Below are 26,198 nucleotides of genomic sequence, written 5' to 3' on the forward strand. Positions count from 1 at the left end.
TAAATGTTTGCAATTTATATAGGCCTATTACTCTTCTAAATGTCTGTCAGTTAAGATATATGTGTTTTGCCATAGAATAGTGCAGTTTCAGTTCCAGTATCTACCAGAATTATAAACAAACAAACAAATAAATCCATGCCCTATTTGATTTTTTATAAGTTGTCTCTTATATTCTGTTCTGTCTTGTAGGTTAAGTCTATCACTTAATCTCTAAACTCATAATGCATATGCATTTGAGCCTTTATAATGGTCTTTAAAGTCACACAAGTCTTTTCTGTACATACAAATCTGTGCTTTTATTCATGCCTTTTTTTCTAACATATACTGTATTTATGTATAAATTCACAGTTAAATTCATATAAAACTGAAATGTTTACCATAACATCATTTACAGATACATCATTGTAGAAGAGAAAAAAAATAATAAAAAGGAATGGCCATTTGACGATCATTTACACTCATGATTTTTAGTCACTGGGTTCCCTGTAAAATACTATCAATTTTGGCATCACATATTTATGGACAGAAGGGTGCAAATCTCAGAATACAGAACAAATATATGACATACAATACAAACAAACAAAAATTATATACCACATGGTAAAGACTATAAAATATACAGACATCTGCTACACTAGTTTTGTGCACAAATGATGCAAGGAAGATTTTTAAACGGTGTGAGAGAATGTCTCTGAGAGGACAGAACACTACATCAATGGTACGGCCGTCTCCTCACATTCAGTTTGCTATATATATTTATATATAAAAAAAACAACAATTTCAGATTCCATAATAAAGTGATAACTGGAGTCCATGCAGAATTTGAAGCCTTTCAGTAAATTCATGACAGCCATGCCATGATTACCCTGCAAATGGTAAATTACATTTATTTTTCCAAACTGACTTTTATTTGCTAAATGCATAACCAAAGTTTGCACTGAACAGATGCAGGCTCATCTGCAATGCTTTTTAGACAAAAATAAGTCTTGCAAAATGAATTCTAAATATTTTGAAACTATATGATATGCAATTCATGAATTCAATAAGGCTTCCATAAGTAAACCTGAAGGTTTGGAAAATCAAATACATTTAAAGGTGCTATATACGATTTTCAACTACAAGAACAATCGCATATCAGAACAAGACAAACGTACGCTTTGGCCACACCCCCTCCGTTCGGCCACGCCCCCACAGGCAACACATCAAGAAAACGGGATATGAGGAGTTCAGTTGCAAAAGTCTGTAAGTGCCATCTGAAATTTTCTTCTAAAATGAGCATTTTTTTCTCAGGCTCTCATGTGTAGTTTTGTAATTTCACGTTAATGGCAATGAATAGGTTATTTTCATTGCTATTAAAGTGAAACAACTGAACATAAATATAGGAGCCTGAGAAAAATGCTCATGGTTTTTGCAGCTGAACTCTTCATATATAATAAGAGAGAACTTTGAATGAGAGAAAACCTTTGAATTTTGTAAACTAAAAATGTCAAGTGAAGAAGTATGCTAATATATAGAAACACGGCATGTGGGAAAGCTCCATAGGCTACTATATCATTATAAATGCAATGAGGGCCAACAGTTTCAAAGGGAGGGCTCACATACAATAAAAAAATCATGCCCCAAAAAACCGAACTGACAAGCTCGAATTACACAAACAGAGGGGTTCTGACTTAAGTCTCTGCTAAGGATGTAGTTACTACACTGTATCTTTACATAGCAAATATTTGCTTGCTGATTCCATAGTATTAATGTGTAAAAATCGTATCCAGCACCTTTAACTGCACATAGCTTTTAATAGTTAGTACAAGACTCTGTGGCTCCCACCTTTATGAAAAAACCTTACATAAAAGTGCAGAAGATAAACCATACGAGGGAAATGTAGATCTCATAATACATGGACGTCATCTTCAACATGATCTCTCATTCCTGTCTTTCACCTCTTTGTTGTGCGAGGAGTAATTCCAGATCTTCTGCATGCGACACTGGCAGATAGAGACCTGCTCTGTCTGCTTATATTGTCCATCAAATGTATTTTTCACACTATGCATGTTTGTGGGGCATGTCTGCGACGGTGGAGTGCGAGGTGGTCCGAACGGGAGAAGCTACGATCACAGTCGCTGCATTTGAATGGTTTGACGCCGGTGTGTTTGCGGTAATGTCGTGTCAGCTCGTCAGAGCGAGCAAACTTCCATGTGCAATTGTCCCACGTACACTTGTATGGCTTCTCACCTGAGAGAGAGAGAGAGAAACACATATAGAATAAATAAGGTACAAGTAAAGTACTTGACAGGAACAAAATGTTTTTCCAAACTTGACCTGATGTAAATGTAGGCTGACTCACCTGTGTGTGTGCGTCTGTGGGCTTTAAGATGAGAGCTTTTGGTGTAAACCTTGTTGCATCCCTCAAACTCACACCTGTGAATGCGTCTCCTCTTTGAGTCAGGTGACTCTGAAGGCCTGGGCCTCCGCAGGCTCTCGATGCTGAACGGCAACAGGGAACTGCAATGACAGAATATGATTTTTGATGTTATCAGAAGCAATAAAGGATATTATTTGAAGACAGTTTTGTTTAGTATGACAGTGGTAGTCACACACACACACACACACACACACACACACACAGAGAGAGAGAGAGTCTGGTCAGCTATCCTTGTATCCCTTACAGGAAACTTTGTGTTTTTTCACTTTCTCAAAAAAAAAAAAAACTCATTCTGTAAGATTTATAAGCTTTTGTACCCATGGGGTCCTCAATTTAGGTCCTCACCGTGTGTATTCATGTTTAAATCCCCACCAGGACATATAAACCTGTACACACACACACACACGCGCGCACACACACACACACACACACACACACAGACGCACTCACTCACTGGTATTCCTGTCATTATGGGGACATTCCATGGGCATAATATTTTTTCTACTGTATAAACTGTACTTTATAGCTCCTTACCCTAAAACTACCTCTCACACAAACATTTCGGCATTTTTAGATGTTCAAAACACTTAATTCTGTATGATTTATAAGCTGTTTTCCTCATGGGGACCTCACAAGGTAAAATGTACTGGTATTACTATACTTGTAGTATACATAATGTAGTAAATACCAGTACACACACACACACGAACCGTAAATGTTAGAAATAAATTCACATGTAAAACAAATCAGAAAAAAAATAAATGTTTCTTCTTTACTTTAAATGGCCACTTGAGGGAGCTACGCTAATAATAATCAATGGACGCCAGCAGACTATGTTCTACAGGTGATGTTAAATTATTTCTCCTTTTCCACTCTATTCTGCAGTCATCTTTTATTATAAAAGTAGTAGTTTGATTCCTCTTAAATTCTTCCATAACCAGAGTGGATCTCTATGGCAATAAAGAGGTTGCGTGCTCCTTGCGTGCAGTTAGATCTGTTAATCTAAGATACTTTTAGGCCTAGTTGGTGTTTACAAATAGAATTTAAAAAATATTAATGGTTAAGAATAAGTTTGAATACGATAACCAGCCCGACATAGTAATATTTGCAAACAGGACGGGGGCGTGTTTAGAAAACTGTACAAAAGCTATTATTTTTTGCACTTCCGTTTGGTGGCGCTAATGGTTCAGAAATGTATACGTTTGCAGAATTCTATAACATTTTACATTATTATTTGCATTTTTTGTCATTTAAAGATCAAAAGAGAGTATCAAATGTTAATTTTGAAATTAAATCCCTACACTATACTGTGCATATCTTTGGTATAAATCTGCCATTTCTTGAATTCAATTTATTTTCTTGTCAGGATCAATTAGATGGTGTGCCTAGTTTTCACTGGAAATGTTTTCTGGGTGGCAGAAGAGGCCTTTTCACCCCCTGCAGAGCCACTTCCTGTTTCTTTTGGGTTGCAGGAGTGGAGGGTGTGAGTGTGTGTGTGGAGGGGGGTCAACAAGGGGCACCTGTAGCTTTTGGCATACTCCATCACTTTTGGGGCCCAAAGAGGAAAAGAAAGAAAGAAAACATCCTTTTTTCCTCCTTTAAACAATATCTACATTCTTTAAAATGCTGTCACTATTTTCCACATTCCATTAGGAGCGTGTGCTCATAAGCAGTTTGGAATTTTTAGTGCGAGGTCAGAGGAACTCCATCTAAGTTTTACAGTAAGAATCAACATCAGACTGTTGTCAACAAGAGAGAACCAGGGAGGGAAACAGCAGCTGCCATCAGACTAAAGTCTGCACAGTCATTTATGTTCCGTCTTTTGTTTGTATGTTTCCCACTGGAGAACACCAGAGGGGCTTTCCAGTGGTGGCGACGTGCAGGGCAGCATCACTGACTTTATCAGTTTAATATAATAATAATAAAGGTAAGAATGACGTCCATTCATTATTCAGCTGATCACGGGTCAGGGGATACATAAACCTGCATCGACTCCTGCACCTGTGTCCACAACACATTTAACCTGAAGCACACACTCCCTCTGAGACTGAAATCAGACTCAACTGGTTAAACAAGGCCATACTCGCAAAATGTTTACGCTGAATATGCTTTAAATTGGATAGGCATCTGCCAAACACGTAAAAATATAAACATGCTCAGAAAAAAAGGTACAAAAGCTGTCACTGGGACAGTACTTTTTCGATAAGTACTATTATGTACCAACTAGCTACTAATATGTAAATTTTAAGTAATGTTATACAAATTTACAGTGTTAATATGCTTTAAGAGTACCACTCCAGTGAAAGCTTTTCTACCTTTATTTCCGAGAGTATATAAAGCAAATTATAATAATAAAAATAATCATACAATAATTAAGGAAAATTGTAACTGGAATTATTTATGAATAGTTTTTCCAGTCAAAATGTCTGAAAATGTCCCCAGGGTGGTTTTGCCAGATTTAAAAATGTTGTCCCTAAACTATAACTACATAGACACAGTCTATGACTCACTGGATCAAATCCTTATTGATTTAAGAACCAACAAGTCAAATAAGCAATAAGACACGTTCACTTTCACACTAATTTTCACTCCTGCAACTTTCTATGAATCATACTGGCCCATTTATCCTTTCCACACACATTTAGGCAGCACTGCCAGCCAATAGCCTTTGTCCCTACTTTATTTCTTATAAGTTCGCAAACACTTCAGGTATATGTGCCATATCTAATTCTTTATTAAAAAAAAAAAAAAAAAAAAAAAAGATCTCACTAACTCTCAGCATTTTTCCTTTTTAATTTTTAAAATATCTAAAATATCTGTTTACTTTTAAATATCTATGTGATGGACACTTCTTGAAGTTGTCTTCCATCACTGTTTTTTTATTGTGTTCTTTACTGTTTAGTGCATTTTTTAATATTTGTATTTCCTGTTTAAGTAGACGTGGCCTTAAAGGAAGCACAAGCTTGTGGAAAGCTCTCATTTGAGCTAATTTATGGAAATGTTTGTGCAAATGTATGTTTTGGTTTTATCCATCCTTTTTATTGTATGTACCTATGCTGGATTCAACTCGTATCTTATTTACTTAAATATCTTATCTTATACTTATTTATTAATCATATGGTGAGGCATGAGTATATTTTATGTAATTGTATGTTCCAATTAGTAAGAGCGGAAAAGGGTAACATTTAATTTTAAGGTGTCCTTGTTACACATCTTACATGTACTTACTATTATAATAATAAATTATGCATAATTACATAGAAGTAACCCCAAACCAAACCCTCATCCTAACACTGACCATATAGTAAGTACAGTGTAGTTAATTAATATTACTCAGTCCCTTAATGTATAATTACACTGTAACAAGGGCACATTAAAATAAAGTGTAACCCGGAAAAGCTGTAGATTACTGTCACTAGTAGAAAGGGGAAGTGGTACTGTTTTTAGTACCTGGACATTTTAGTTTTTAGACTGTTTTTATTAATAATCTTTGTTTTTATGCTTTTAAACATATTTATTTGCACATCTGCTTTAAAAAGCACCTTTTTGGATGCTAACACCCCTCCCATGTTTACACCTTTATGTGATTCTCCTTGTAACAGCTTGAGTCCCTATCACAATCAAAACATTTTATTTCTAAATTCTTTGTCATCCTGGATATCATATCACTGTGCACACAGTGAGCTCTGAGAATTACCATCATTTATCATACTGATAGATAGGATTGGATTATAAATATTGCAGATTAATGATGAAGGTGTCTTTACTCTTGCACAGCGCGGGCGATAGTCAGGGCAGTGGATCCTGTTTCATTCACACTCTCCAAGGTCACGTTGGGCAGGTCATCATCCTCGCTGTCACTCAAAGATCGCCGAGGTGACAGCCCATCTGCGAGTCGGTGTGTGACTGGATAAAAACAGAAGGTTTGTGCAGTTGAATTTACAATACAAAGACCAAAATAATAATCTACAATCTGCAAAATAAATGAATAAATAAATAAACAGTGTTCATTTTCTGATTCAGAGCTTGTGCATGGTTTACCATGATGGGACCCCTTTTATATTAAGTGTTTTAACTATGTACTTACATTTAAATTGATCAATAGATACTTTTGTGTACATGTTTTTAACATTGTACTGATATAAAAAAAAATACCTACATGTAATTACATATGTAACTCATTTCTGTAGTTATGTCTATAAATGCATGGGAATGATTCAGTTTTGAGGACACTGGCTCTTCAGTTTGATTCTATGGCCATAGCAATGACACATTAAATTCAACTAATAAGATTCTAATCTAATGACATTTTGATTAATGTTCCAATAAAGGCTTTGATGGACAACTGAGAGTTTCCTTTAAGAAAAAGTTGAGCCATTCATTTACTCCCCCTCATGTCCTTCCAAACCCATATACTGTTATATTTGTTTCCATGAAGCAATACAACAATTCATAAAGACCACTGAAAGCAGCACTAAAGCATATGAAGTTATCTGTAGTCATGTAATACCTTTGTGTGATAAACAGATCAAAATATAAGCATCATTTTAATTGAATCAGTGTTGTTATTGTAAACCACAACCATTAAAAATTGTTTTCATTAATAGAAATAAAATATAAATATTAGATGAAAACTTACTAAAATGACTCAAACTAATCCTGAAAGCCAAATAGAAATATTAACAAACACGAACAAATAAAAGAGTGATTGCGACTTTTTATCTCACGATTCTGACTTTATTTTTTATATCATGCAATACTGACTTTATAACCTGCAACTGCAAGTTTATATCACGCAATTCTGAGAAAAAAGTCAGAACTGCGAGTTTATATATTGCAATTCTTAATTTTTAACTTGCAATTGCGAGTTTATATCTCACAATTCTGACGGAAAAAGTTCGAAGTACGAGATGTAAACTCACAACTGTGAGAAAAAAGTTACAATTGTGAGATAAAACGTTGCAATTACCTTTTCCTTATTTTTTACTCAGTGTAGGAAACTGGCTTCCATACTAGAACGAAATGATTTAAACTAACATTAAACTAAAAAACTATAATAGTATATAATAATACTAAAGTAACACTGATTTACAGTTGATTAAACATTGATAATCTTAACCTCCCCTATCTAACCTTTGCAGCTTTGACGTTTTGTTATTAGAATTTCAAGAACTAATGACATTTTATGTTGAGTGAACTCATCTATTCCTAGCTCAAATGAATAACAGAATATAGTTCACTCTATTCTTGCAATAAGCGAGCTGGGCATGTTTGCATTGGTTTGTTTTGTTTGGTTGTAATAGCAATTTCAAAGGTCTCCGTTGTATTCGTGTCATTCTATGTCCTGTCTTGTTGCCATGGATACTTCATGAGAGACTGCAGAGCATAAGGGCACGGACCCTCAAGATAGGGGGCTGGTCTCAGTGTGTGAATCTTGAATGTTTTTTAATGAACTGAAATTGGATCATCAAAGTGTGAACTGCACAGACCTAATTATGTGTCAACCTGCTTGTTCGCACACACTGTGTGCTTCTGATGTAGATAAATGCCCTTCTCTGATTGGTCAGTCTATAGCTCTGAGACACAACACACACTAATACAAAGGACAAAAGAGAGAGTTATATAACATTGGACATCTCCAGCCTCTATCTACACCTCCCCCCAGAGGAAAAACAGGATGAAAAAAGAATATATGGAAAGCCTTCCTAGCCACAGAGCCCATTAAAAACAGCTCTGTTGCCCAAAGGCAAGCTTTCCTAGATAGAAAAAAGGGTTTGAGTGTCTTTAAACATGCTTCTTATCGCAGCTGCTATTGTGTTTCCGCCATACGCTTTGTCACTAATAAACCCAGGTGCCCTCGTTTAGCCATAGCATCTACTTCTTGCATTGATGTAGCAGCAGGAATATAAAGAGAGGAGCACAATGGAGCTGAACTCATAAGAGCTGAGCATGTCTAACACACAGCCAGACTCTGGGTTCTGTCACTGACCCTGCCAAGAACACGGAAACTCCAAGAGAGGCTTTGAAACACAGTGCTTTGCACCTACTGACAAAGAGGGAGGCAAGTGGAGGGAGGAAGAGTGTGAAAGACTTTGCAGCAAGATGGTTTTTGCCACAATACTGGCCTGGATGCCGGCAATTGACCTCACAATAGTGATTATTTAACTATGCAAAGTGCCTTTTTAAGACAGATGAAGTGACAAGTCAGCTTGATTGCTGATGAACCTGATGATTTTGGAATACATTACTTCAAAAGCAATGCAAAACACAGAAAGCACAAGCTTTTGTATCAAGTCGTGTTGAAACACTAAAAATATCTGCAGAAGATACTGAAATTACAAGGGGAGATCAAAGAAGTCAGACAGTCGACGTTATTGACATAAAAACAAAGGAAAACCATGCAATGGGCACTTTCTGCAGGTACCTTTTAAACCCCCCCCCAAAAAAAAACAACTTTGGCTCCATGTATGTAGTTGCATTTAATGCTATATATTTATTTATATATAACGGGGCATTTACAGGAACGTAGGTGTCCTGAAATACTATTGTAGTTTTTATTAATTATTAAAAAAAAATATATATATTTTTTTTATTTTCCATTTTTATTGGAATTTTAGTTAAAGTTTTAGTCATTTTTAGTAAAAATTGTTTTTTAATTTATCTTTGCTCCAGTTTTAATTTTAGTTATTTTTCTGCATCTTTGTTTTTTTTTTGTAACACCAACTCTCAATAATAGTTGCTCATTAGCATACCTATTATTAACATATTGGCTGTTGATTAGTACTTATAAAGCACATATTCTGCATGATCATATTCTACATCCCTAATTCTACCCAATACCTAAACTTAACTAACCACTTTACTAACTATTAATAAGCAGCACATTAGGAGTTTATTGAGGCAAAAGTCATAGTAAATTGTTTGTTAATAGCAAGAATTGGACCTTGAAATAAAGTGACCTTTTTTTCTTATTTCAATGAACAACTTATTTCAATGTTATTTTATTTTATTTAAAATAAGAGAAATACAATTTTTCAATTAAAAATAAAGAAAAATCTCAAAATTGCAATTCTTGGATCTGAGTAATTCCCTGATCCAATACCTTGTATTGAATTACATGTACCATAACAACACCCTTTTACAATAATGTTGGGAATTTGAAAAAAAGGAGGTTTGTATGTTACAGCCAGTTCAGTAAGTTTGTTGGACAAAATGGCAGACAACAACAAAGCTTATCAGCGCAGCAATTTCATTGGCTGTTTGGGCTGTCGGTCATTTATCTGTCGTAAGGTCACTAAGACAACCAAGCTTCTGTCTCACCTTTCCTGTGCATCCTGTTTTCCTCCAGCAGCGGCATCATGAGCCTGCTGTTTCCCAGCGATCCCACTCCCGGGTAGACCAGCGGCATGGGCTGCACCACCACCGGCACCCGGCGTGGGTGGAGGTGGACCGGGCTGGAGCAAGGAGGCATCAGCTGGGGTATGTGCAAATATGACTGCCCCCTGAAACTCCTGGATGGGGGAGAGGCCACCACTGGAGACATCTTCAAACGAGGAACGGGGGTTATGACTGAAGTGGAGGAGGACGAAGGCATAGATAATGATGACGGTGATGAAGATGACACAGACTTGCTGGAAGGAGGGGAGCGTGGACAAAATTGTATTGATGATGAGGATGACGAGGGAGACGAGGATAAAGATGAGGATGCTGAAAGTGACGGGGAGGTTCTGGCTTTGTTGGTGGACAGGTCCACGGGCTCTGTTTGCGTCTGGAAGGGGTCAGACAGGAATCGTCTATCATCTGATGGTGTCCGAAATCTGCGGTTCAACACCAGCACGCCCATCTCTGTGTAGTCATGGATCACGGGAGACTGACAGGAAAGAAACAAAATGAAATCAGTTAACTATTAATTACTATTACACTGAAACAGGAACATTCTAGGATTTCAGTCTTAAAAGTCCTTACCTGAAAAGCAGATTGTATTGATTATTTATGGCCTTAATAGTAAAGTTCCCCACAAAAATTTAGTATTTGTATTTAAAGAAATGTTTCTTGAGCAGCAAATCAGCATATTAGACTGATTTCTGAAAGATCATGTGACACTGAAGACTGCTGAAAATTGTTAATCATAAAAACTGTAATAAAATTCCACAATATTACCATTTTTTATTTATTTTTGATCAAATGCAGTAAATGACACTTATAACCAGGTCCATCACTGAATAGAATAAAGTAATACACTTAATGCATGCTTTTAATGATTGCTAAAGAGAGATTCTGAGTGAAATAATCTATGATTGCCTACAGCAGGAGGTTGAAATGAAAAATCGGAGGGCTGAAGGACTGTGACAGTATTGAGTAGTATTGAGAGTGCTTGTTTATTATATGGGAGGAAAACACACCACAAAAGGTGCAGAGAAAAAGTTAAGAAAACGCAGTCTTTCAGACATTTGCTGACTCAGCTGTTATCCTAAATTAAAATCGGTAAATCGACAAAACATTCCAGTCAAAGATGTCAGAAGCACTCACTCAGACTCCATGAAAGCATGGACAAAAAGTGGTCTGCTGGCAGCATTATTTCTAGCCCAAAAATTTCCCTTCTGTTTTTTACTGTGGTTGACTTGGAGGCTGTTCAGCCGAAATGGAACATGTTTTGAAACTTCATCTCTACCCCGTTTCTCTCCCACTCGACTCATGCTTCACCTTTCCCACCTTCCTATCCCTCCCCTCCTGCTCGGCCAACATCCAACCCCTCGTGGGGGGGGGGGGGGGGGGGGCTACCAGTCATTATGGCTAATTTTCCAAATCCGAAGAGCTTCTGGTGAGGACAGCTTTAATAGGGGGGAGCAATGCATTTCCAAGAAAAGGGTCTTGGCGTTGAGCCCACTCAAACAAGAAGCACGTTTCAGCGACTGCGCTGCCTGTTGATTTAACACACTTCAAAGCTGAGCTGTGTGGCCCACGCATATCCTGCACTCGACCTGATCAACGACACGACAATGACAACCGTTAAAACGGGTAAAACAGGGTGCAAAATATTATGTGCGTGGGTTTTGCTGAGCATGAAAATGGAGAGAGAGCTTTAGGACTCGGGGACTGGGGGAAGCATGTGTATCTGTTTATTATTAATGGTCAGTTATTTGTAGGAAAGTCAGTTATTTGTAGGAAATATCAGTTTACATTTCCAAACATTCAATTTGCCATTAATTGTAATAATATAATTTATAATAATCCAGTGAGATTCCAGTCTGTCTGGAATGACATGAAGAAACAGAACAAACTGAGAGACTAAATCCAGAAGAACTGTGGCAACGTCTCTAAGATGCTTCAAGAGACCTACCTGCAAAGCTACCTGAAAAACTATGCTCGAGTGCACCTAGGGCAAAAGCTGCTTTATTAGTTAATTGATAAAGAAAATCTATTTATGACATTATTTTTGACAGCATCCTCATTTTACAGCATTTTTACAAATGCCTAAAACTTTTAACAGTACTGTGGCTTTGCAGGTATGTTTCTTGAAGCATCTTGGAGATGTTGCCACAGTTCTTCTGGATTTAGTCTGTCTCAGTTTGTTCTGTAAACTGATAAACTGATAACCCCACCCCCCCACCACCACCACCACCACCACACACACAGTACAACAACAATAATAATAATAATAATATACAATACTCTCTCTCTCTCTCTCTCTCTCTCTCTACTCAAATTTAGTAAATTGTAATATAAAAAAAGAATTCATCCGTCATTGTAGTATTGTTATACTACCTTTAGTTTGTGTTAATTTTTTGTTCTTTTTTTCATAACGTTAAAATAAAGTAAAAATTACTCTTTTTGTAATGAGAATAATTGCTGAAATGAATGGTGATAGTAAAAGCACCGGTTTGCATCGTTCTGCTTGCCTGCGTTCACAGGGTTCCAGACTGCCTGACTATGATATTGGTTAATTATCATTGTACCACTTTAGTATAGGGACCAATTCTCACTATTAACAGGTTGCTTATTAGCATGCCTATTATTAACATATTTACTCTTTGTTATAAAGCACATATTCTGCATGACCTTATTCTACATCCCTAATCCTACTCAGTACCTAAACTTAACAACTAACTATTAATACACAATCATGAGAACCATTAATCATGAGAACTGGACCTTAAAAATAAAGTGTAACCATTATCAACTTGAGTTTTAAAAACCTCTGCACCTGTGTGGCATCGCTTTTACCGCTTACCCGTCTCTGTGACTCTGCAGGATCTATTTTGATTGGCAGGGCAGGCATCCCATCCAGCATCAACATCCTGATAGCACTGTTCCTGTGAGGGATAGCAGAAAAACAATGTTAGACTTCAATAAGTTCAAGTTTTAAATCACACTGTGTTGTTGTGAGGAACAGATAAATCAAATATATTTTGGTATAACTGTGATGATACGACCGCTCAGCCTTGGATTTGTCTCACAGATCATATAGGAGCTGTGCTTAGCAACAGCTGAATAGATAGACTGTGTGAGGATAACAATAAACATATGTGAGAGAGCACGCCAGGTAGCATTAATATATCATTCTGAGAAGTGTTTACTATTACTTGAGGTTTTTTACAATGTTTTTTTTTTTTTCGATCAGATCGGAACAGATGCCTTGACTTATTAAAAATCGATCTATCAGTTGTTATTTATCATTTTCTGTTTACTTCTCCAATTGTGAATACAGCAGCTTGAAAAGAACTCACTTCAAACTTTGCCACGTAATCTTGTTTTAGATTTGTTAAAGCAACAATCCTGAATTATGACATCTGGCAAGACATTAGTTACTTCAAAAGAAATGTTATGATACATAACTTTGTATTGACATTGCCCATGTTTTAATATTCAGTTAAGATATCATTAAACATGGGTAGTTTCAGCAAGGAAATAACCATTATACAGCAGGATTTACTGCAGTAGTTAGACATTTTGTGCTTTCATGATTTGGCATGTGTGTCTGACTGTCAAAAAATGAGAACCCAAACCTTGCTATAGTAAATGAGATGTGAAATGTAATGTACTGAAAGTCAACAAATAGTTTCCGATTTCCAGACAGCCGGAAATGAGAGGTGTGAAATTTCGCTAGAACAAATTACTAGAACTCAGATGGACAAGCTGTTATATTCACTACAGAATCACCCTCTGCAAGCAATTACTGATCCCTTGCTTCAGTAACGGCATTATAAATCTAGTCATTTACTGCAAGGTAAAGAGTGAATGGGACAACGCTCATTTTTGTCTGGATCTATTAATTGCTAAACATTTATATATTATATATATATATATATATATATATATACACACACACACACATTTATTAGAAAATCTTACAATAAATGTATAAAATGGTTTGGCATAATCTCTTATTAATATTTCTTTGACGCCATGTCATGGGGTGCAATTAACAGCAAAAAAACAAACAAACAAACAGTAAATTATATCAGGGAGGAAATTTTTCAGATCCTTATGACAAATCTTGAGACTCCCCACAAACTTTGATTTTAATAATTTATTATATTAAATAATTTATATATTATATAAAAATATTTTACCTAAAAATTATTTTTTTTTACTCAATTGTTCATTCAGCTAAAAACTATATGACACTAACATGAACATAACACAAAGTATACATTTTTAAGAGAGCACGTGATTTTTTTATTTTCCCATTTTCCCTATTGTGAACACTCTTATTTGTCATTGACCTTAATCACATTTGAGGAAATTCTTAAAATAATTATGATCCCACTGGTTATTGTTCCAACTTTATGGATTTCACTACAACTAACACTACAGGAATGAAGCACAGGCAGCTATGTGCTCACAAACTCGCATAAAGAGCATTTGAAAGTATTGCGTAAGTTTGAATGTTTCCTTGGTTTTTGGAGGTCATGGGGTTAGTCCTGTCTTACTCTGCAGTAGCCTACTGATCAACAGAGGAGGTGGATTATATCTGGAAATCACCTTATTTCTTCCTGTTACTGCAGCACTTGCAGATTCATTAGAGAGACTGGAAACTGCTGACTGTTTTGGCTTGTGTTGACCTGGTTAGTTTACCTCTCGCTCTTCGTGTGTGTGTGTGCATGACTGTAATCCCTGGCAGACAGGATGTGAGAGGAAACGGGTGGGGTCTGAAGGGCTGTGCCCATTTAAAATCCCTGCTTCCAAATGCTGTCTATGTCCATGTGTTGTTGGGTTTTTCAAAGCAGAGAACGCCCAAACCCACTTTAATGGCACCAGTCTGAGGACACTCCATAAATGTTCTTACCAAAGAAGCTCTACTTTAAAGCACTGCTCCACCCAGGTGATGATGGACAGCACCCCACTTTACATGTCTGCATGTACAGTAACACATCATACAACATCTTTAAAACATTTGTGAGTTCCCGGATAAAGCCATTAGAAATGTTTTGTTGCTTGGGGTTGGTTGGCCATTGTGGTATTTTATTATTTCCTGTTGTGATGTCTTGGTCTGAATGATGAGGTAAATTTGTAATTAATGTCTTTACATATAACTGGTAAAGAAGATTTTCTTGGTCATTCTTAGTTATTTACATTAGTGACTTAGGATCTTAGGAAAGGTAAGCACACCATTAAGAATGAAGATGTAGATATCCAGACTTAGTGAGTTGCCTACCTAGACAGCTTTTATAGCATCTAGTTTAGCAAGCAGGTTTTAGAGGAGATTTGAACACTTTGTTTTTTCTAGTCAAGCTGGTTCTAACTGGTCAGACTTTTCATACCAGCTGACCAACTAGCTAAAACCAGCTTGGCCAGGTTGAGAGAAAAGCTTAACCAGTTTAACCCAGCTGTGTCCAGCTTAATTGTTAAGGAGCCGATTAGACGTGAAACGTGCGGATCCATTTGCAAGGCTTTTATTTAGAGACGTGGTCATAAACACAGGCAGGGTCGAACAACATCAAACAAGTATGGCATAGGCAAGACACAGAGTAATCCTAGGGCAGGCGTGGGTCTATGATTGGCGAATGATATCAAGAGGGCTTGAGAAGAGGGGTAGTCCGAAAACCTGAGCAATAATCCAAACGAGGTGTGAGCAGAGTCCGAACGGAGAGACCAGGGTTAATCCAAGATACCAGGGCAGGAATCAGGAAACGAGGCTATAAACAAAATAAACTAAACTAAGACTTAGAAAACGTAATGTAGCTATCACTAGGAGAGTGATAAATGCAGACTAATACTCGGAGCTAAACATAAACACAGAATGGCTCGGTAAGGCAGCTAACACTTGGAGAGTGCTAAACACAGAACAATACTTGGCAATCTGTGAAAGGAAGTCCATGGTTTATAAAGGGCGTGTGTTTGTGAGATGGTTCTTAGGTGTGAGAATGTGATTGAGACAGCTGTGTGTACTTGGGAAATGCAGGGAAATGCAGTCCAGGGTAAAATGTAACAGTCTGTGTGGTGTGAAGGTCATTTTGATGGAGGAGTGACCTCTGGTGGTGAGTAAATGGAAGTTCATAGACCAGATTTGTGACATTAATCCAGCCAAGACCAACCAACCAGAGTATAAATCATTAATTAGTACTGAAAAATATGTTGAACTAATGGCATATGTGTGTATTAAAGTATTTGGTCATTAGCTTAGCAACATGCTAACATCAGAATCTATTGGAATAGGCCTATTATCCATTATTTCAATATTATCCAATATGTGTGTCTGACATTAGGTCATTAACTTAGTAACATCAAAGACTATATAAATACAAAGACGGTTCAAAAATCATATGAATTTGTACGAGCGACGTCGTATGAATTCTTACGAATTAGCCACCTCGTAAAATATATACGAATTGCCGTGAGATCAGGCTGGATTCCCCCATTCATTTAGATAGTCCTTGGTCTTGTTTGAGCTGCCCGGGGGCGTTGAAAATATGGTGGCCGAGTGAATGGACTTTCATTGAAAGGGACTTTGGTAACATGCAATATCTTTTGAAAAATGTTTCAATATTTGTGTGTACTATTAAAGTATTTGGACTATTAGCTTAGCAACATGCTACCCTAAATATCTATTGAAAACGAATAGTCAACTGTAGAGTTGAGAAAAAGGCTGCTCACTTGGTTTTAAAATATCCTGTATTTTGTGTGCTATTTAAGCATTAGGCCACTAGCTTAGCAACATGCTAACACCAGAATCTATTGGAATATCATCATTATTTTAATATTATCCAATATGTGTGTGTAATTGGGTCAGTAACATGTAACATGCTTAGTAACATACATGAATATGTATATATATATATATATATATATATATATATATATATATATATATATATATATATATATATATATATATATATATATATATATATATATATATATATATATATGTGTGTGTGTGTGTGTGTGTGTGTATGTGTGTGTGTATATATATACATTGGAGTATTCTATCTTAAGGTATTGGGTCATTAGTTTAGTTACATGCTAATGTCAAAATCTATTGTAATCTATATTTATTCAACTAAGATTAGATGTAATCTCTATTCAAATTAGATGAGGTCTAACAAAGCAAATCGTCATTCACTCAGTTTTCACTCATTTAGAGAAAGCAGTGACTCAACATATTTTCTGGGAAGTTGGCAAGTTTCATCAGAATGTGACCTCAGGTCAGAGCTGCTTCCTGCCCACTGCCATGCTACTGATAACCAGGCTCAAGCCTCACCAACAATGTCTCCTGTACAAACATCTCCCTCATCTCCACTCTTCCCTTTTCTCCTTCCTCCCCTGGTTAGATAACAGACACATCTGTGTCTTAACTCACAATAGCTCTGGGATACAGCTCCAAGATCAGACCTCTCCTTTTTAAATTGATCTCAGTAAATATGTGCTGAAAAACTGAGCAGAACCAAAGACACTGCTCTGGATCCATCCCCAGGATGCAGACTTCTTCTAGATTCTCCTGCTTTGCGTAATTGTCTTTTGCCAAAAAGCCTTGAGTGACTTCAGACTTTCCATTTCAACAGAGCTAATTTTCCTTGGCAGGACAACTTCTGTCGGATAGAGCCAGGACATTGTCAAACCTCCAAGAGAGAAAAAGTGAGGGAGAGAAGAAGACTGTGTGTGTGTGAGGAATTTCTGGGGAGAGGTGTGCTGTTACACTATTTGAATCAACTGTGAATACACAGCAACGTTTAAAGAATTGATTGGCCAGACATTTGTAGGAAAACAATGCCAGGAACAATTGTGGCCACTAATGTAAACATTCCAGTCTTCTGAACGGACTCGCCTTGTTCAGCAGATCTCCGAACAATTTCATCGAACAATGTCATTCCACTAAATAGGCTCATAAATAATGTTTCCTCTTTCTTGGTTCCCTTTAGAGTGGTTCCTTTGTTCCTATTAGTGTCTCATTATTGAATAAATCTACTAATTCATAAGTGGTTCTCAAACTGTGGTAACTGTAGACCCCAGAGTAGAGAGAGAGACAGACTCAAGAATCGATTTGTTCAACAATACCGATTCTTTCAGGAATTAAAAAGGTAACAGTCCTAATGAGTGAGTTACTGAATTATTCACTCAACCAATTCATTCAAAAACATGCATATAATGCACTGTTGTGTGTAAAAGGAATAATTTACAGACAGGGATAATGGATGGATTTACATTATCCTGTTCATGACACCACAAAGTTAAATATTTCAACACAAAATAGTGATTTGAGTATAAATATTTTATTAGCTCACTTAAAATTAAAAAAAAAAAAATGCAGCTTTTGTGAAGAAAGTTGAAATATTGAGTTCAATTGTTATAAAATCATACCTGTAAATTATCTGAAAGCATTCCACTAAGGACAACAAATAAATAAATAAAAATTCATACTGAAGACCTCTGAGGTCATGTTTACTAGTTATTAATTGAGACGCAAAATGCCGGCAGTTGTGTTAATATGAAGCGAACGAGAGATTGTTTTCACAATGTGATTCAAGAGATATGAAAGTGGCAGAATAAAGTATTCCAGAGCCATGTTTAATAAAAAGCAATATCAAATTTGATTTCCTTGATCGATATAATTATGGCCTATATGGCTCAAACATTTATGTGTATGTTGCTGACAGTCCATAAATCTGAAAAGCTAATAATGTTAACAAATGTCTGGTTTAATCAAAAACCAATACAGTCAGGGACTCAAAGCGACTGACCTCTTGGCGGCCCATTTCACACACCTAGTGGTGATCTATCATCAATAGTTGTAAAGAGATTTTGGCATTATGGCTACAATAATAAACATTCCAGACAAGATGTTGATGTATGAAATCCATGAATGCTCTTCATGGATGAAACGGCCTTCTCTCTCAGCCTCACAATCAATGCTTTGTGTGAAGATTCATCTGCTCCTCACAGTCTTTAAATAAACGCTACATAACGTCTCCTGCAGATTCTTCGAATTTACTTCAGAAATCAGGCTTCTGCATTTTCCACTTGCCTTCAGAGAGAACTAGAAGTGAACACGCTTACTTACACATCTGTTATTGATTTGAGGGGAGCCTGGAACCCCTCCGTTTAAATCTGTCAGCGTGAGGAGCACATAGGTTAGTATTTACTGACTTCATGTGGGACCTACTTGCCTCTTGCCATACAGGTGACAGAAGGTCAAGTCTTTGTGTCTGTGAGTGGAAAGTCTGTCAGATGTCTAAGGCCATCTATCACATACACAGAAAACTATTTTAATCCAACAAGTGTCTTTTCTGTCTTGCAGAAGAAGATCAAGTCGATGAAAGTACCCATGCAGAGTGAAAGTGTCAGAAACTGTTTTTCCTGTTTTGCAAACAACTCAACTAAACCTTGAAATGCCCTCTACGTTTTTTTCTCTGTCATCTTCCTGTCTGTAATTTCTTCTGCATCTGCTTCTTTCTGACAACGCGCAGCATGCTGTAAGACACGTACTAGGACAGATTGGAGATCAGTTTTACAATGGTGAAGATCAAGACCTTACAAAACGATCCTGCCCCCAGATCAGGCCAAAAAGATGACAAATGGCCTCTAGGTCACAGCTTGGACTGGTTTGCTGTGCTCTCTTCCACGAAGACAGCGGGCCAGAAACATCTGAAGCTTTCTCTCTAGTGTTCGGCTGGACAGGGTGAGACAGATGTGTGTAATTTGACTTGAACTGTTGAACCGCATGCCGTCAAACTGTTTATTATCAGAGGTCTGGCACACACCAGGTTGCGCAATATTTGAAGGCCGTGTTATTAGGCAATATTGTGCAATGCATGGCGTCGACAGTGAAGAGTTTAAGAAAAAATGCGTTCCTTGAAAACGAGAGCTCGAAAAAAATATATAAAATAAATAAATAGGGGCAACCATCATATAATTTTTAATGTTCCCAAATGCAGGTCAGTTGACTGCAGTGACTTGAGCCATACAGTGGCTGTGTGGACTTACTTTCTGGTTCCACTCAGGGACAGCCTCTAAGAGCCACATTTTTGGATTTGGTCTGATCTAAATCATAATTAATGAGCACAACTGTAGTTAAACAAAGATTATTGTGCTCAGCAGTCCATTTTGCACTTTGTATGCTGTTATATTTTGCTGCCTTCACACCTCTGATTGCTCTTCTCAAAGTTTTGAGAAGACACACATTGTCTGTGTGTTTCCTGCATGTTATAACCATTATGGCCGGAAAGTATAGCTAACTATATACAGTAGATATATTTATATTGCTCTGAAATTGAATTAAATTTGCTCATTAAAAATTCAATATTCGAAGCAAGAAATACAGTATACTCAAGTACTTCTTGTATGTTCTTCACACTATTTTTTAACAAAATTAACACAATAAAGAACATTTCATATATTTTCAAATTTCAGAATATTTCATATTTAAAAAAGCTATAGTAATAAACATGTTAAGAAGTAAAGGAATGGTACAGTTTCATACGTTTTATAAATAAATTTAAAAATGTATAATTTGAAAACATTTTCTAATAAAATATTTGCTCACATTTTATTTTAAGGTCCAATTCTCAACATTAACATACCATTAACCATGATTTTGCCTGAATAAACTCCTAATGTGCTGCATTATTAATATTTAATATTATATTAATTATAATAGTTAGTAAGGATGTTGTTAAGTTTAGGTATTGGGGAGGATTAGGGATGTAGAATATGATCGTATTGGCTTTAGAAGTACTAATAAACAGCCAATATGTATATAATAGGCATGTTAATAAGGAACTAATTAATAGTAAGAATTGGTCCCTATACTAAAATGTTACCAAATTAAAAAAAAAAAACTTCTATGATTGAATATTTTTGAATAGTGACATAAAATGTTGAATCAAGAACCGATGAAATGATTCATGCAAAACGACTGAACCAATTAAACACACTATTTAAGATGTGAGACAAGGAAAGGCCACGAAATTTCCACCAAGACACACTTTTAGTAAATTTACATCCAAATGAAGCACATTAAAATCACAATATTTACAATTCTGATTCATTTTACATCACCAGAAAAGCATTGCACATATATTCTGAATATTCAATATGCCGCTCATTCCAAATAACCACCCACCAAGGTGTTTGAAAGTCTTGCCTGTTTCACAGCTGGAAGAGATCTGCCTGCATTCCCATTAGGCTGTGCAGACTCAGGGGGCAGCAATAGCCCTCCCCAGCTGTCCTGAGCATTGTGGGAAAGAATGAGCCTCTTCTAGAGCAGTGCCAGAAAAGATTCAGCCCCTAAAGCATGGCGTGAGTGCCAGTAACCAAGCATGCTAACTAGCATGACCGCTAACCACCCAGAGACTGAACATCATACAAAGAACAAACTTACAGAAAAGCAGTGAAGAGGGAAGGGAAGCAGAAGGAAAAGAGGACAGGAAAGGATGTGATCGCTAGAGATTACGCAGCCCTTCCAAAACAGATCACGACCACCGAACACACATTTTTCTTTTTGGATACTCAAAAGGCAAGAGTTTTTACCCCTTGAACGATACTAGCCCTCTTCCCTGAGTGTTATGATGCCCCTGCTTGTAATGAGCAAGGCAGCTGTGTTTGTTTTCAAGCAGTGCATGCTCACACAGGGCTGGGTAAGAATTGTTTTTCCTTCTCTGTCCTTGGTGAGGCTGGAAAACTCACAGCTGCATTTAAAGACTGGGGAAAAGTGGAGAATGTGAAAAAGAACGAACAACTGCAGGTGAAAACCAAAGAAGAGACCGAAAGGAGTGAAAGATTGAGAGAGAACAAGTTTTTTGCTCTTCCGAAGTAATTCGCCCTGACAGCAGCAGTGGGGCAGAAGACAACTGTCGGGCTTTGACAGCTCCCTAACCAGGAACAGATCCCACATGAAACTCTCTCCCTCTTCCTCCTGCATTTGGAGGTCAGGCCCCATCAGGAGTGGCCATGGGGTCAGAGGTCAAAGTTCAGTCAAAGTGTTCACAGGAAGTGCATCCGCTACAGGCTCTGGTTGTAGCCCTTTTGCAGAGCTCAGTTTAATGGACCAGGCGGTCACTCGGGAGGTCTGCTGTTTCCCGTACTGTACAGAAACCTCCCTGCCACTTTACTCTTTGTAGGTTGGTGACTCACAAAGGAGATTTAGTTCCTCTGATTTCTGTTGTGTGTGCACATGTGTGTAGGTGTGTGTAAGTGCATGGCTGCATGCAAGCAGCTGGGTTTCTATGCCAAGAAGAGATGCAGTTCACCGAAAATCAGTTTAAAAGCAAAGGATTCAGCTTATCTTTTAATACTTCAAGTTCCATTTCCATTAACTGTTTTGACTTCCAAGACTATATTTGTCTACTGTACTGATTAGGGATAACCATTTAAAAGTAAAAATTCAACAATACCAGTATTTTTTGTAGTATTGATATCACCGAGTATTCAGTTTGGTATCAATTTGAGTTTTATCTCAGTGAATGCAGCTGCACATGTGAATGAACCAATGTACATATTGGTTAAACACAGTGACTGTTAAGAGGTGATACAATAATGAGATATGTTTTATAATGTAGGGTCCTAATGCACTTCCACTCACCTTCCTCTGTCAATTACTATATCCAAAAAAAGGTCAGTTGTCTACTATGGTACTACTATGTCTACAAAAGGTACTACTATGTACTTTTTAATACTGTACTAATATGCTATCTTTAGGGGTAAATAAGGTGTATCTTTCGAAAGAGTACTGCGCCAGTGACAGCTGTTGTAATATATTTTTTTTTCTTAAATCAACAACAATACAGTGCATAAATAATAAGCACTTTGAAAAAAAAAAGTTTGTTTATTTATTCATTTTTTGTCTGTTTATCAAAGGTAAGTTCAGATTATTTAATTTCTTATTATTTACAAAGTAAATAAATAACACATGATTCAAAAAATTTCAAAACATTTACATTACACTATTTATTTTTTACTAAAGGTTAGTTCAGTTTTTTCATTCTTCTTTATTAATACATAAGAAATACTTTAAACTAAACTGTTTAAATTTAAGCTTTTTTAACTTTATTTCGAAATTTCAAAAATATGTTTACATTACAGCATGTATGTATGTTTGTTTGTTTATCAAAGGTCAGTTCAGGTTCATTGCTCTTTATTACTGTTAAAAAATAATACATAAAAAATGTCAAAACTATGTTTACATTACACAATTTATTTTTTCAAATTAAAGTTTAGTTATGTTTATTTCTTAAACAAAAACTAAAAAACACTGCGAAACATTGTTTACATTACACTTTTTTTTAATTATTTAAAGTGCCCCTATTATGCCTTTTCGAATATTACCTTTCATGCAGTGTGTCATGTAGCAGTATGTGAACATAAACTTTCTGCAAAGTTGTGAAGCCGAAAGTGCACTATAGCCTATATAAAATTATTGTCTATCAAAAAAAAAAAAAAAAAAAAGAGTCGACTCGCGATCGCCTGAACGAGTCATTATGAATTCGAATCTTTTCTGTCACGGCTGTACGTCACGAAGTAAACATTTGCATAATGTCCGCCCACGGCCTGTCATTCGCGCTGTACGCGGTGGACCAATCACAAAGGACTGCGCCATCTGACCAATCACAGCAGCGAGTGCTCACGAAAAGGAGGGGTTTAGAGAGACTGATTCTTCGAACTGCTTCGCACGAGCCGTTTAGGAATAATTTAGAAATGAGGTAAAATTAAAGCTATTTTTTGAGAAAACTAAAGTGTTTTTTAACCTTGGATGCATGTAAACCTGTTTTAGGAGATTCATAAAACAATATTAGCAACCTTAAAAATGGCATAATAGGGGCACTTTAAAGTTTATTTAATTTAATTAGATTATTTTTTTTCAAAAAAGGTTCAGTATCACAGTAGGTTTGCTGTGTTTTCGAAATTGAAACCACAAGATCATGAAACTTCACAATTGCATTGACTACTGAAACTTTAGTCATATCAAGATTAATACTACTGTAAACATATCATATCTGAATAAACAAAACAAGTGTTGACAAATCCACAACAATTTTTACATAGACACCTACCACCAAAATACATTTTTATACTTCCATCAGTCAATTTACGGGTTATGGGGATGCAGGAGCATATAAAGCAGCATCTCGGACCGTAGGAAGGGAAACACCCTGCATGGATTGCCAGTCCATTACAGGGATTCTAAAAACTTGCAACACAGAACTCAGTCCACACCTGATTCACACCCCCTCAGACTATTGATCCAGATCTTGTTTGCACGAAGCCCACACATTCACCCTTTGGCACTCTTGCGCACCCACTTTGTGTTCCTAAAGACCATCTACAACAACAACAACCCAGAGGTGAACCTGCAGAGCTCCAGCTGCCTCACTGTGTCATTCAAGCATCACAGTGAGAGGCAAGTTTGCTTATTTTATTGACTTTCAGGTGAAGAAATGCTTCCAAAAACACGAGACCCAGTGACCCCCGAACTTCCTCACCGTGCAACTGCAGCACAAAGCTCATCCGGTGCAGACATGACAGACACTAGACACTGATCAACTCTCTGGAGGAACTCAGGTGCGGTTTCTGTTCTGCGGTGCAGAGGATGCTGTATATTTATAGCTGCTTAAATTGTATTTAACTCTAATAGTACTGTGGTTTCTTTGAATGATGTCTAATTATTTTTCAGAGCTTTTGAAGCCCTGATTGACTTGGCTAGGAAGACCATGTCACATACTTGAGAGGGAAACCACTGGCAGATATAGAGAGAGAAAATCATCCATGCCAAATCAGACCAACAGATGTAACAACTCTAGTTCCTTACTGGTCTACAACAAAGCTACTGTTCTTCTGTGCAATTCTTGTATTCATGTTTATCGTGTATCGTTGTATCAAATAATTTTGAAGCAGTTCCTACAGAAGTATAAACCAGACAGACAGAGAGACCAAGAAAAAGGAAGTAAATGCAATCCTGGAGTCTTTCATAAGTACCCATAAGAAAAACAAACCGATTATACAGCATTTATGTAACATTTATAAATGTTCAGAGAACTATTTATATACCTGAAATTAGCCCTTATATGACAAGAAACCAACAGGAAGAGAGAACATGCAGTAAAGATCACAGTACTGTAAACACATTGTATAAAATGTTCAATAATACACTCGAACAAAATAAATAATACAAATAAGTCAACAGCAATGAAAGTTATAAAGAGCTACCAAACAATCCTGTACTTCTGTCACACTAATTATAACTTATTCAATTTGAGCTCTTAAATTTTACTTAATAAATGTACAGTTCTGTTAACATTTACACTTGAAATATTCATAACATTTATTTAAATTTTTTTTAATCATAAAATAAAGACTTTAAGATGCTGTGACAATTTTACCTGGCTTTTAAATGACAGCTGACTGGTTCATAGTTTAACAACCCAACAGTCTAAGGAGTGATAAACTGAACAAAAAACATTAGACTTTACTGACCTTGATTATTAACCTCAGTAATTGACAGCGAGAACCACTATCCTTACAGCGTCCCTCTGTCTCCCTCTTTTCTGTCTTGTTTTCTTCTGTCGCACTTTCTGATGTGACCCCCTTCTCTCTCTCTCTCTCTCTCTCCTCCCTCCTCCGCCACCGTGTGTTTCTCAGGAGGAAATGAATGGATGGCTCACACGGTGCTGTTCTACTCACAGAGCTCGGGTCACATGACCAGGCTGAATGAAGAGAGGGGGTGGACCCTCGGGCTGCCAGGCAAGAGGACAAGGACTGCGAGTGTGTGTGTGTGTGTGTGTGTGTGTGTAGGTGCTATATGAGCATATGAGAGAGAAGGTGCCAGACTATGAAAATGTTGTGGGTGTTGAACTATGCATTTATGTGTCAGTAGAGTTGGTTTATTTGAACTTTCTTTTGGAGATGGAGACTATTTCAAATTATTCTCAAAAGAAAAAAAAATAATTAGATACACATTAGTTTTAGTGCTCTATTATTATATTTAAACAGTTGTCTTATTTGTGTATATTTTTATGTTTATGTTCCACAGAAGCTTTCTAGCACACAAGGATCTTTTGATTACTAAAATGTACTTCACACTAAGAAAATTGGTTCTTTAACTTGTTTACTTTTAGTCATTTAGCAGACACTGTTATCCAAAAGTACGTTAACTAAAACTAAAAGTCAAAACTCTGTAAATACTATATACACACATTTAAGAAAATAAAGAAATGACATAAAATTAACAAATGCATACAACAACATTTCAATACTGAACATGTAAATGAAAACAAAAAATAAGCTAAAATATTAAAACAACAAAAGGTATGAGTATAATAATGCTTATAACACTAAGCCAAACACC

General features: G+C 36.6%; 1 protein-coding gene across 1 annotated transcript; it reads right to left on the reverse strand.

The window, feature by feature from the left end:
* Positions 1-274: 274 nt before the first annotated feature.
* Positions 275-25,501, reverse strand: LOC306872428 (Krueppel-like factor 12). The gene is made up of 6 exons (XM_079420972.1): positions 25,328-25,501; positions 12,651-12,732; positions 9,740-10,289; positions 6,187-6,325; positions 2,342-2,499; positions 275-2,229 (listed from the first exon to the last, which is right to left on the reverse strand). The coding sequence occupies exons 2-6, from the start codon at positions 12,714-12,716 to the stop codon at positions 2,036-2,038; spliced, it is 1,107 nt and encodes a 368-aa protein (XP_079277098.1). The 5' UTR covers positions 12,717-12,732; positions 25,328-25,501; the 3' UTR covers positions 275-2,035.
* Positions 25,502-26,198: the final 697 nt, after the last annotated feature.

Source organism: Barbus barbus, assembly GCF_936440315.1.
Source record: "Barbus barbus genome assembly, chromosome: 7".
Classification (NCBI taxonomy): domain Eukaryota; kingdom Metazoa; phylum Chordata; class Actinopteri; order Cypriniformes; family Cyprinidae; genus Barbus; species Barbus barbus.

Bases quoted from the DNA above. Each gene is read 5' to 3' on its own strand.
- LOC306872428 (XM_079420972.1), bottom strand. From the start codon at position 12,716: ATGTTGATGCTGGATGGGATGCCTGCCCTGCCAATCAAAATAGATCCT. The intron at 10,290-12,650 runs GTAAGCGGTAAA...CTTTCCTGTCAG, and splicing joins CTGCAGAGTCACAGAGACGG to TCTCCCGTGATCCATGACTA. The intron at 2,500-6,186 runs GTAAAGACACCT...CTGTCATTGCAG, and splicing joins ATCGCCCGCGCTGTGCAAGA to TTCCCTGTTGCCGTTCAGCA.